At 36.6% G+C, this 12,355-nt stretch overlaps 1 protein-coding gene across 2 annotated transcripts in view; it reads right to left on the bottom strand.

Annotated features, from left to right (window-relative positions):
* Positions 1 to 12,355, bottom strand: part of NAA16 (N-alpha-acetyltransferase 16, NatA auxiliary subunit) — a 65,950-nt gene that overhangs the window by 13,956 nt on the left and 39,639 nt on the right. The window contains exons 10-14 of one of the 2 annotated variants that reach the window (XM_065902309.1): positions 6,082 to 6,154; positions 3,835 to 4,004; positions 3,340 to 3,492; positions 1,435 to 1,523; positions 696 to 813 (exon numbers count right to left, since the gene is read on the bottom strand). In XM_065902309.1, coding sequence (XP_065758381.1) covers positions 696 to 813; positions 1,435 to 1,523; positions 3,340 to 3,492; positions 3,835 to 4,004; positions 6,082 to 6,154 — 603 coding nt within the window. Of the gene's footprint in view, positions 1 to 695; positions 814 to 1,394; positions 1,524 to 3,339; positions 3,493 to 3,834; positions 4,005 to 6,081; positions 6,155 to 12,355 lie in introns of both variants that reach the window. The other variant, XM_065902310.1, reaches the window with a different exon arrangement.

Genomic DNA, 12,355 nt, shown 5'->3' with positions numbered 1-12,355 from the left:
AAATCACTAAAAACTCAGGGGAAAGCATAATCTAAATGAAACTTAGTAATGGAATAGCTGGTAATCATAGCCTAACAATTTTTTAACAAAAAACATTAAAAAGAATAAAGTAGTCACTAATGTTAGAAGGAATGGGACTACAGATGGAGAAGTTCCCAATGTCCCCAAGGTGTTCAAATCTGATTTCCACAGAAGTCTGATCAACTTCTAATTACTGTCATGCTAGAAGAACTCATATGTAAGTTTCAAGCTACAGCTCCTTGAGAATGTCCTGGGTAACAGAAATGCATCTTTCCTTAGTAACGAGCAGAATGTTTTTAAAGTAAAGATTGTCTAGGATGTCAAAACAAGCTAGTGATCTATGGTTTGGTCACAGAAATAAGAGCCTGACTTAAACTTAGGATGCTTAGATACTGCCTGAATAGCTCACCTACCATCCAAAGGCTTTTTAGTTTCTGAGAAGATGACAAGGGTTATCCCTGACAATCAGCCATCAAGTTTAGGCTTAAAAAGCAAAGAACAAAACAAAACAAAGCAAAAACTACCCTATTTCTGAAAGGGCTCCAGTGGAATCCTAGTTCCAGCTCCCGACCAAAGCCACCCCCAAGAGGTCCAGCCTTCCTCTGGGCAACTTCACAAACTGTCACATGGGGAAGAAGGCCAAAGTGCTGCCAGGGTGCAGACCGCAGGCTCACCTGACTGCGCCAGCTGGGGGCGGGGCTGCCGAGTGAGCCCCAGCCGAGGGCTGCCGAGGCCCGCCTCGGGGGTGCATTGCGGCTCTTTTCCTCCCGTGGTCCGTTTGGAAGGAGAGTGCTTCAGAGATGACAAAGAACAGGAAAACAAAAATTCACACACAAGGAAAAGAAAAGCCCCCCTTACTAAGGCACATCGCACACATGATCCTAGCAAGTCATAACATAAGCCTGCAAGCCAGCCACAGATTGGGTACAAAAGTGCAGCAGGTGAGAACAAACATCCCGGGAAGACGAACTGGAGAGAGGCTGACTACAGAGCAGATCCTGACACAGAGCGGAAAGAGGTGACCCTCGGCTTGTGCATCTTTCCAGGCTGGGGATGGAAATCAAGTAACGGCCCGATTAGGAAAGAGAAATTCTGAGTACATGTTAGTAATAGCAACAATAACTTAACTAATCCTTCTCTTCTTGCTTCAGACAAAAATATGCAGACATGTCTACCTCCTTAACACCTGAGAATCCAAAGAAAGGAATCATTTATTCACAATTTCTGAATGTTTGAAAGGGTAAAGATTGAGAATCTTTTCAGTGAAGTGTTCCAAAGTCGTTAGAAGAGGTAGATGAGCCCATGTAGAAATCTACCTGCTTTTCTGGTCACCTTACAGGAGAAAAATGAGGCCCAAACTCTTGTTAACTTACCCTTTCTACTTCATGGCACTTTTTCAAAGCATCCCCGTACCTTCCCAGGCGCTGGTAAGCTGAGATGCACTCTGTCTGAAACCACATGCACTGCATCTCATTTAGGTTCTCCATGGCAGACGTCCCTTCCTGAAATGGAAGCAATCACAAATAAAGGAAGCAAACAATACAAGAGATCCTAAAAACCTCATTTTCTCTTTTACAACAATGTCTACAAGGATATGGTGGCAATAAGTAGCAGTGACAAATTATATAATAAACACATCAATGTATTTCCAAAAGGCTCCTACCACCCTAAAACTGTATGTCTATTCACCCAGCTCTAGAGACAGTTAACAACCTACACAGAAAAGACTACAGGTTACTGAAGCCAAGTTTGAAACACTGAAGCTTTTATTTAACCTATTTAAGACAGGGATCCTATGAAGCACCGCCTATCTTTTGCCTATTAAGCAAAAGCCACTTAACCTTTTCCTTGCTGACTTAGGATCACTGCTATTTACAATTGTTTTCAAATCTCTTCATAGTAGTTTCAAGCCCGGTTTTCAGCTTTGCAAGTCTCCTTCCTCCACATCAAGGCATCAGTTGTCACTTCCTTTCACAACTATGTCTATGAGGATTAGTATGACAATAAAGAGCAATAATGAATTATATAATAATACATTAAAAATTTTTTAAATAAAAAGAATATTCGCTAATTCAGGCTCAGTATGTTTTCTAGCAGAATGTAAAGCACAGAGTACCTGGTTTCAGCACAGGGACACTAGAGCTTTGTCACAATTTAGAACAGTTATTTAAAATGCATTTTATGTGACCCCAAGAAAGACAGCAAAGATATGGGTATATTTACATAAGTTTAGTCTTCATTTCTTTTTCTCAAATCCACTGTTTATCAGTTTAATTTTCAGAATTCTCATTGAAAGTATAAAAACCAGTTATCTCTGGGTAAATAAAATTATAGTAGTATTTTATGTCTTCTTCATGACTACAGATACTCCATCATTTGATAACTACATATGTTTATAAGAAATCTACCATATTCTTCATTTCAAAACTTTACCAACTAGAACTAACCAACCTGTATCAGCAACTCCACAAATACTATAAACTGAAAAATCTGCATGAAGGAAATAGGAGCACTTCACTTACATGTTACAAAGCAGATATAAACTGATACCACAGTCATTAGCAGCTCTCCTCCCCCGGCTCACTGCTACCCACCACCATTAGGGACACGCCTGGCCAGCGAAGCAGCATGGATAAACTACCAAGCTCTCTACACGGCACAGCAACCTGCCAACGGTGGATAACTGGAGGCAACTATGATGGGCAAGGTGAGCCCGACTTTGGGGTCACTACTTTCCTCAGAAAGCTCAACTTCCCCCTTCTTTCTCATTCTCCTGGGTCTTTTCAGACATGTCCTAGCTGGCTGTGGTTTGCTGCGTGGGTGCTTTGTTGTTGTTTTTTAAACCACAGAACTTATTTAACTTAAATATCCTCATTTCTAATTGTACTTTACTTCTATTGCACTTCACTTCTCATCTCTACAGGGCCTCCCAGGTGGCTCAGCGGTAAACAATCTGCCTGCCAATGCAGGAGACACAGGAGACGGATTCCGATCCCTGGGTGAGGAAGATCCCCTAGCGAAGGAAACAACAACCCACTCCGGCATTCTTGCCTGAAAAATCCCATGGACAGAGGAGCCCAGCAGGCTACAGTCCATGGGGCTGCACAGAGTCGGACACGACTGAAGCAACTTTGCACCCACACACCAGAAGCACATGCACACTCATCAACCACAGTAGAAATTACACTTAGCATATGGGCTAAACAAGATTAAAAAAAGGACGACAAAGGTGAATTCCGAGGAACCATAGCAGCAAACTTCACACATCACCAGAGAATTTAATTTTACTGACTCAGACAATGACATGCTATTTCTTACCCTTGTGAACTTGGAGCACATTTCCTCTGCTTCCTTTATCATATTTGCCCGAAGCATATACTTTGCGCATTTGGAATTGATGAATCTATCAGCTGTATCCAAAGACTGAGCTTCATCCATCCACTTGACAGCTTCTCTGAGATTACCCATATGCTTTAGGAGATGAAAGTATTAAAGACATATCTGTTAGGATTAAGAGAATATGGGTACGATATAACAGAAAAAGTTCTTAAAGACAAATTAGAAATCTGTTACATTTCTGTCAAATCTATCAAGAAATTTTTAGATACATTAAAATTCATATTTACTCAGAGCTGAATGAAACGATTAACATTGACTATATGACTATGCAACATAAAACTCCTTAGGATTATTAGGGTATTGGGAATAAATAATCAGGGTGCCCTAAAAGTTATCCCCACACAGAAAGAACTCCATGGGTCCTTAAAATGGCCAAATTCTTCAACTATTCAAAAAACATGACCAAGATTTTACCTTGTAAATTTTTGCTTTCATATAGAATAATTCTATTAGAGTTGGAGTGCCAGCAATTGCAGCATTAATATAATCCAAAGCCAGAGAATACTGCCCAAGCTTATCGAAATGCTGTGCCAGGAAGTACTGAACCCAGAGAAGTGTTGTCGGGGGCTCCTTCTCCCCATTCTCTGCAATCAAACACACACAATTATTACAAGGAATGAGGCAAAATGAAGCAACTCACTTGCTTTCGTTCTCCCCGTGCATAATGAAATCAATAACTATTACAAAAAAAAATCCAGTAAAAATCACCAATTTCAACAGAAAGAGATACAACCTCAAGTCACAAAGTTCAGAAAGCAGCAGCCAAGCAGAGGAACGATGCTGGTTTCACAAGCTTCTACCTATACCTCATGCCAAAGAACAGTCTGGGGAGAAGAGGCAGATCAACCTAACTCGACGAATTCTCAGGCAGACAGCATTAAGGCAGCAGGTCCAGGAAAAGCCAGAGAAAATAGCCTGGAGAAAACATGTCACTAACCACCACAGTAAAACTTCCACAGAGGCAAGAACTGCCAGGGCTTACGTGGATCATCCAGGCCTCGACACAAACCAGGGAAACCCAAAGTTGAAGGGTATCAGGAGAGTACACTCCTGACAGTATGGCCACAAACAACCATCTGACCTCTATCTGGCTCCCCGTTCTACCCTGAAACTACAGAAGAGTAAACGTGAAATACCTAGCTCTCAAAATGGGTTTCAGAAGGGAAGACACACAGGTATAAGACGAGGTAGGAAGAGCAGAAAGGAGAATTTACTTGTTACCTCAGAAGACAAGAAGGTCTCCTAGACTAGCTGACCAAATGAAGTGACAATGCAAACACACAAATTAACATAAATTAAGACACAAATAATAAATATAAGCAAAGAGCCAAGCACTTATCTTGCTCTTCTCTTATACACTCTATTTCAGGGGGGGTCAAATATCTGAGGAGGAAAAGTTCTTTATAAGAACTCCAGCTAGTATCAATAAAAGCAGAAGGAATGATGACCAGAATGAAACAAGGGACCAAGGCAATTTTTGCAGTGGCTGCAAAAATCACTAGGTAAGTGACCAATAAGAAACACTGCATGGCCAGATTAGGCTGACAAACATCTAAATTCTGATGAGTCTTAGTTTCACAAAAAGAGACAACCAGAAGGCCTTTGGCCTTCAAATGTGCTATAACAGGAAGTTCAGAGTGTCACCTATGAGGTATTCACATGGAACCCGAATCTAATCAAGCTTATAAACCTAGGGGACTTCCCCAGAGGAACAGTGCCCAGGACTCTGTGCTTCCACTGCAGGGGCATGGGTTCAGTCCCTGGTCAGGGAACTGAGATCTTTTATGTTGTACAACACAACATGCAAGACAGGGGGACGAAAAGAGCCTATAAATCTAACTTGAAGTTTGTAAGCAATATGGATGACAGCAAGATGTATTAAATGATACCATGAGAAAACAGTCAGCGAAATTCAAAGCATGGTGCGTTCCACAAGACAAATGACCTTTCAACAAACAGCCTCTAAAAAAGGGGGCGAGAGGAAGGACAGGACAGTACCACTCAAGATGAAAAGAATATCAGAAACATAACAAACAAATGTAAACTGTGGACCTAAGCTGGATCCAGATTCAAATAAACCGATTATACATTTCTTTAAATAATCAGGAAAATTTAGGTGTTAAGATACGTGGTATGAGAGTTAATTTTGTGTAAGACACACTAGGGCTTCCCCAGTGGCTCAGCAGTAAAGAATCCACCCTCAATGCAGGAGAGGTGGGTTCGATCCCTGGGTCAGATCCCCTGGAGGAGGGCACAGCAACCCACTCCAGTATTGTTGCCTGGAGAATCCCAGGGACAGAGAAGCCTGGCGGGCTACAGTCCATGGGGTCACAAAGAGTCAGACTGAGCACATGAACACAAAGTACAAAGAATAAAAACTAGGAATTCAGGAAACATACATCTTAACGTTAACTACTGGTCTTGGTCAAGCTACTCAACCACTTGGTTCTGTTTACTCATATTAAAGTGGGGCTAACTCCCACCTCACAAGATTATGGAAGTTTTTAATTAGATTGCAAGTGCTCTTCTCATTTCATTCACTAATTCAAAAACTAGTGAGCAGCTATCATGTAGCACATAATGAACATAATTTTACTGTAAGTGATTAAAAATGGACTAAAATGAGTAATCAAATTTCAATTCAATCTAATTTAAACTTACCATAAGGGCTAAAAAAGTCACACGTTTTAAGAGAGGTTTCATAATTAGTAACAAGCTCCTGGATTATGGAAATCTGTTAAAGAAACATAGTTTTAAAATTTAAAAACCTTTTATAAAAGTATTTTATTTATTATGGATTAAATTAGATTTGGAAGCAATATACAGTTTATTTCAGAACAATAAATTAACTATAAATTGAGATGCCTGCTTTCCCCACCCCCACTCTCCATGCTGGAGGGAAAATGAGAAAAACACAGAAAATGTACTGTTCTCTTTATTAAGAGTGAAACAGAATCTCATTAATTTCTCATATCAATAATTAGTTTCAAATTATGAAACTAATGGACAAATTGTCACTAGTTACCACACACTCCTTTTTTCCTTCTTGCTCAATGAATACACCTGTATAATTTATTAACAGCTTATTGCTTTTTGCTCCCCACTGTTACAGGGTGAAGTTGTAAGACATTATATTCTCAGATTTTCTAAAATGTCAATACAAAAAAAAGTGAAATAATCTGAACTACACAGTGAGTTGATGGAAGAAGTAAACTCGTAATTAAATGTTTAAACTGTTTTCAGTGATCATTTTAATAAATTTTCATTCCAAGGCTATACTTAGGTAGGACTAAAACATCACAAGCTACACTGCAAACGTGCTATGCCCAGAAAGTACAAAAGAAAAGTGACATGAATTAGAAGTGGCAGGAAAAAAGTACCTTCTATGTACAGTTTGCTTTAAATGTCTGTTGATGTTACCTGTTCAGAATGCATCAGAAAATATAGCCATCTTATTTATGAACTTCAGAAAAACAGAGGTCAAAAGTGAAGAAAAACCATTAAAATTTATAACAGTATGTGATCGATATAGTATTATTTTAATACCATTCCACTGACAGCAGTCAAAAAAACAAAAGGTCAAATTAAAACACTTCTCAGGCCTATGTATCTTTCTGATGAGAATATTGCACTGTGTGGTATAATTCTCTCAGATAGAAGGGCAAAAAGGAATACGTGGGATAATATATTAGCAGTGGGGGGAAATACATAACATAAAAAAAATATGAAAGAATTTATACTCATTACTGAAAATATGACCAAATGGATTAAGGTAGTAGAAGATGAATACAGTCTAAAAAAAAAAAAAAAGTTAACAATAATGTTGTATTAGTAAGATATTTATAACAAAGATCATTTTAAAAGAATGGTTATTAAAATCTGAATAGACCTATGTCTAGTAAGGAAACAGAATAAGAAATCAAAACCTATCAACAAAGAACAGCCCTGGACCCTATGGCTTCAATGGTGAAATCTACTGAACACCAAACTGGAAACTAACACCAAACTTTCCAAAAAAAACTGAAGTGAAGGGAACACTTCCACATTCCATGAGGCCAGCATTACTCTCATACCAAAATCAGAAAAAAACACCATAAGAAAACTACTGACCAATACTCTTGAAGAATACGGATGCAAATCCTCAACAAAATACTAGCATATAGGCCTCAGCAGCATGCTAAAAGGATCACCCATCATGACCAGGAGGAATTTATTCCTGGAATGCAAGGATGATTTACCTTAAAAACTGATCAATATAACATGCCATTATCAACAAAATTAAGAAAAAAAACCCATGTAATTATCTTAATTGCTGCAGAGAAAGTATGTGATGAATTCCACCACTCTCTCATTATAGAAACACTTACCGAACTATGAAATAGAAGGAAATTATCTCAATATAATTGATGACAAACATGAAAAAGCCACAATGAACATCAGACTCAATGGGGAGAGACTGAAAGTATTTCCACTACTAAGATTAACAACAAGGCAAGGATGCCTGCTTTCATCACATCTACTCAACACAGTTCTGCAAGTCCTACTGCTGGAAGGCAAGAAAAAGAAAAGACATTCAAATTGTAAAGAAAGAAGAAGTAAAATTTTCTCTGCAGATGTTTCACAAAAAAACAGCAAGACACAGAAAGTCAATATATAAAAATCAGCTGCACTTTTCCACATAAACAATCTGAAAAGGAAATTACTAAATCAACGTCATTCACAATAGCATCAAAAGAATAGAATAAAAGAATAAAATACTTAGAAATAAACTTAACCAAGGAAGTGAAAGGCTTGTACAATGAAAACTATAAAACACTGCTGAAAGAAATTCACGATGACATAAATAAATGGAAACACATTCCATATTCATGAACTGGAAATTTTAATATTATTAAAATATCAATACTACCAAAAGAGACCTATAAACTCAATGCTATCTCCATAAAAATCCCAATGCTTTTTTTCCAGAAATAGACAAGTCCATTCTAAAATTAACATTTGGAATATCAAAGAAACCATATAGCCAAAACAATCTTTAAAAAGAACAAAACCAAGAAGACTCACTTCTGATTTCAAAACATACCACAAAGCTATAGTAATTAAAAAATACAGTGTGGTATTAGCATAAAGACGGACAGAGACTAATGGAATAGAATCTAGAGTCCAGAAGCAACGCTTACACAAGTAATTTTTTACAAGGGCATTAAGACCAATCAATGAAGAAATAAAAGTCTTTTCAATAAATGGTATTGGGAAAACTGGATATGCACATGCAAAAGAATGAAGGTGAACTTAACCTAATTCCATATACAAAAATTAACCCAAAGGACCAAAGACCTAAGTATAAGACCCAGAACAATAAAACTCTTAGAAGAAAACATAGGACAAAAGTTCCACAGTATCAGGTTTGGCAATGATTTCTTGGCTATAACTCCAAAGGCACAGGGAACAAAAGAAAAAACTGACAAATTGGACTTCATGAAAAGTGAAAAATGTGTACAACCAGATGTCAGCCACAGAATGGCAACCCACAGAATGGGAGAAAATGTTTGCAAATTGTGTATTTAATATGAGGTTAGTATCCAAAATACACAGAGAACTAAAATTCAACAACAAAAACCCCATTCAATAATGTTTGATAAAATACTTAATAAACATTTGTCCAAAGATATACAAACAGCCAGTAAGCACATGAAAAGATTTGCAACATTACCAGTCATTAAGGAAATACAAGTCAAAACTACGATGAGATGCCACCTCACACCCAGGAGGATGGCTATCTAAAAACAAACAAAAGACAGAGAACAACAACTGTAGACAAGGATGTAAAAAAAAATATAAACTCTGCACTACTGGTGGAAAATGGTACCGCTGCTGTGGAAAACAGTACGGCAGTGCCTCAACAAATTAAAAACAGGACTACCAAATGATCCAGCAATTCTACTTCTGCTATATATCCAAAAGAACTGAAAGCAGATCTCTAGGAAATATTTGTACACCCATGTACACAGTGTTGCTCATAACTGTCAAAACGTGGAAGCAACCCAAATGTGGTAGAGACATAAGACAGGTATTATTCAGCCATGAAAAGGAAATTCTGCAATGTGTTACAACATGGATGAACCCTGAGATCATCATGCAAAAGGAAATAATCTAGTCACAAAAAGATAAATACCATATGATTCCACTTATATGAGTTACTTAGAGTAGTCAAAATCATAAAGATGTAAAGTTTAATAGTTGTTGCCGGGGGCTAGAGGGAGGGAAAAATAGAGTTACTATTTAATGGGTACAGAGGTTTATTAATAGTGCCACAAGATAAAAAGAATTATGGGGATGGATGGTGGTCACGGTTACAAAAAAAGCTGAATCTATTTAATACCAGTAAATCATACACTTAAAAAAATGGTCAACATCGTAAACCTTATGTTAAGTGTATTTTGCCAACAACAAAAGTGGTTCTGAAGGCGCAATCCTCTGACCATTAATATCATAAATGTTAACATTAGCATAACTGGTAATTTGTAGACATGCAAATTTCTGAGCAAACCCCACATTTATAGAATCAGAACCTGAGTCTAGCAACATTTTCAGCAAACCCTCTATAAATAATTCTAATATACCCTAGGGTTTGAGAACTGATTTTTTTAAATGCTGCAATAAGACTATTACTATAAAGCAAAATAAAAATAGGCGTTTTTAAGCCACCAGGACTAATTTCATTCAGAGTATGTGTAACTTAAAAAAAAACCCTTCAGGTTCAACTTATGGAAATTCAGCACTCAACTTACGGAAGCAAAAAGTTTTTCATGAACTTACACTACCATCTACTGGCAGTTACTAAAACTGCAGCTAGAGTAGATTTTTAAGCAAGGGTGTACCTTTTTGCATCTCTAGGGTGGAATACATTTTAAAAATCAGTTTTAATAATTTTAAAAAGTACAACAAAATACTGAAGCTACACATAATTCTTAAAAAAGGAGTGCAAATACTACTGAATAAAACAGAATCTCTAGCTTCAGAACTCAAAAACAAGACTTAATTGAGGGAATAAATCAAGGTAATGGAAAGTTCACATGAAATGTTCTAAATAAAAAACTGCAAAGATCACTGTCCTTCCTGGTTTACTGGCATATATACTGAATCTAAAAAATGTGTATTATAGTCACTCACTAAGTAATTAACTAAAAAATTCAATTTTTCAAACTTGTCTATGGAAGTCTAAGGAGTTCTACTCAGGTATAAAGGATCCATTTTACTTCAAGTTTATACCAATTATATTGCAATTATACTGCATAATTATATATTCAATTATATAATTGTATACCATATAACTATAGTCAATTGTACAATATAACTGTATATTCAACTTCTTTCTTCTAAAACTCAGTAAGTAATGGCTATTCCTGAAAATAGTATTTCCACTGGCATTTAAAATCAAAAAGTCCAATCTACTCACATTAGGTATCTAATATCACAATAAAACTTCAAGCCTCAAAAGTCTAAAATCATACAAAATTTTCTATGAGCTGATAATATTTCAAAGTTTAACCACATTCTCCTGATTTAAATACTTTCTTCTAACAGTTATATTTGATCAGGATTGAAAAAGATTTGCTTTTACTAACCAAAATAACATGGGCAAATGTGACTACAAATGTGACTACTGTAGATAATCTCCCTAAATTACTGCCCTTAATCAGCTTTTCTTATATATGAGTTAAAAGAATTCTTTATTAACCTTAAAGCAAAGTTCTAAAGAACATATATGACACACAATTTTTCACAATATAAATACAGATCAAGTTTAAAATGTTACTGTAAAACACGAAAGCCACTGAAACTGCCTTTTCAAATTTTTTTAATCCAAATGAGAAAACCAAGCACAACAGTTTATCAACAAGGACCAAAAGTGGATTAATTTCTAATAAATATACAATTAAGAGGGACAATTTTGGTCCCCAAGCAGCTAGCTAAATTGCCCAAGAACTATGACACTAAATTGAAACTTCTTGCAGAGATGACCTGTGAGGGGGTGAGGATGGTGAGAGAGTTTAAATCTTCTCTGAACCAAGAACTTTACAAACTTTATCATTTAATTAAAACATACATGAACTCATTTAGTATTAACTGTCCCAATTTTATGATCCAGAAACAGATTCAGGTCTGCTCAGGCAAATATGTGATGGGAGTGAGGATTCTAAACCAGGCTTGATTCCACAGCAACACTCTCTTCCCTATACCAGTATTTCCCAAAGGGTGACCACACAGCTAATTCACCAACTGAAACTTTTAAAGTTAATTTTAATATTAGATTTTTACTTTATGAGTATAAAAACTGTATTAACACAAATCTGGCTTTTATGAAAGACAAAAAAGTAATCAAATTTGGTGGAAAATACTAAATAAATAACACTATAGTTATTACATAGATTTGGCAAAAATTGTCAAAGGGATTAATAAATAAGTTGACATTACACTATACTTAGACACTTTCCTAGGTAAGAAAAGTACTTACTCTTATTTTTCTCTCCCAAAATTTACCTGTTTTTAAATAAGAAATGAATTCATGAACATCATTACAATTAACAGTTGATCAGCATGTCTGAAAAATACTGACACTGTTACCACGGCAAATAATGCTTTTTGGAATTTTTAACGAAAATTTCTTTCCTTTCATGAGAAATCCAGGATTCTAAGAAATATTCTTTTTTTTTCCCCCTTTTTTCAGAGAGACTGTATTTGCAATAATTATTGCAAAAGGGCTATTTTAACTATTTTAGTGTTGTGAGCTGGCTGTTGCCACAGAAAGAACCAGTGACCATAAGATCTGCAGAGTTAGACAAAAGGGCTTTTATAAGAGCAGTGAACAGAGCTACAAAGAGCCCGGTGTGGGGAAGCAGGATAAGAGGACGACAGATAGCACAGTGTTTTA

Source organism: Muntiacus reevesi, chromosome 11 (genome assembly GCF_963930625.1).
Source record: "Muntiacus reevesi chromosome 11, mMunRee1.1, whole genome shotgun sequence".
Taxonomy (NCBI): Eukaryota; Metazoa; Chordata; class Mammalia; order Artiodactyla; family Cervidae; genus Muntiacus; species Muntiacus reevesi.
Note: the sequence above shows the minus strand (reverse complement) of the source record. Positions and strands in the feature narration are given on the sequence as shown.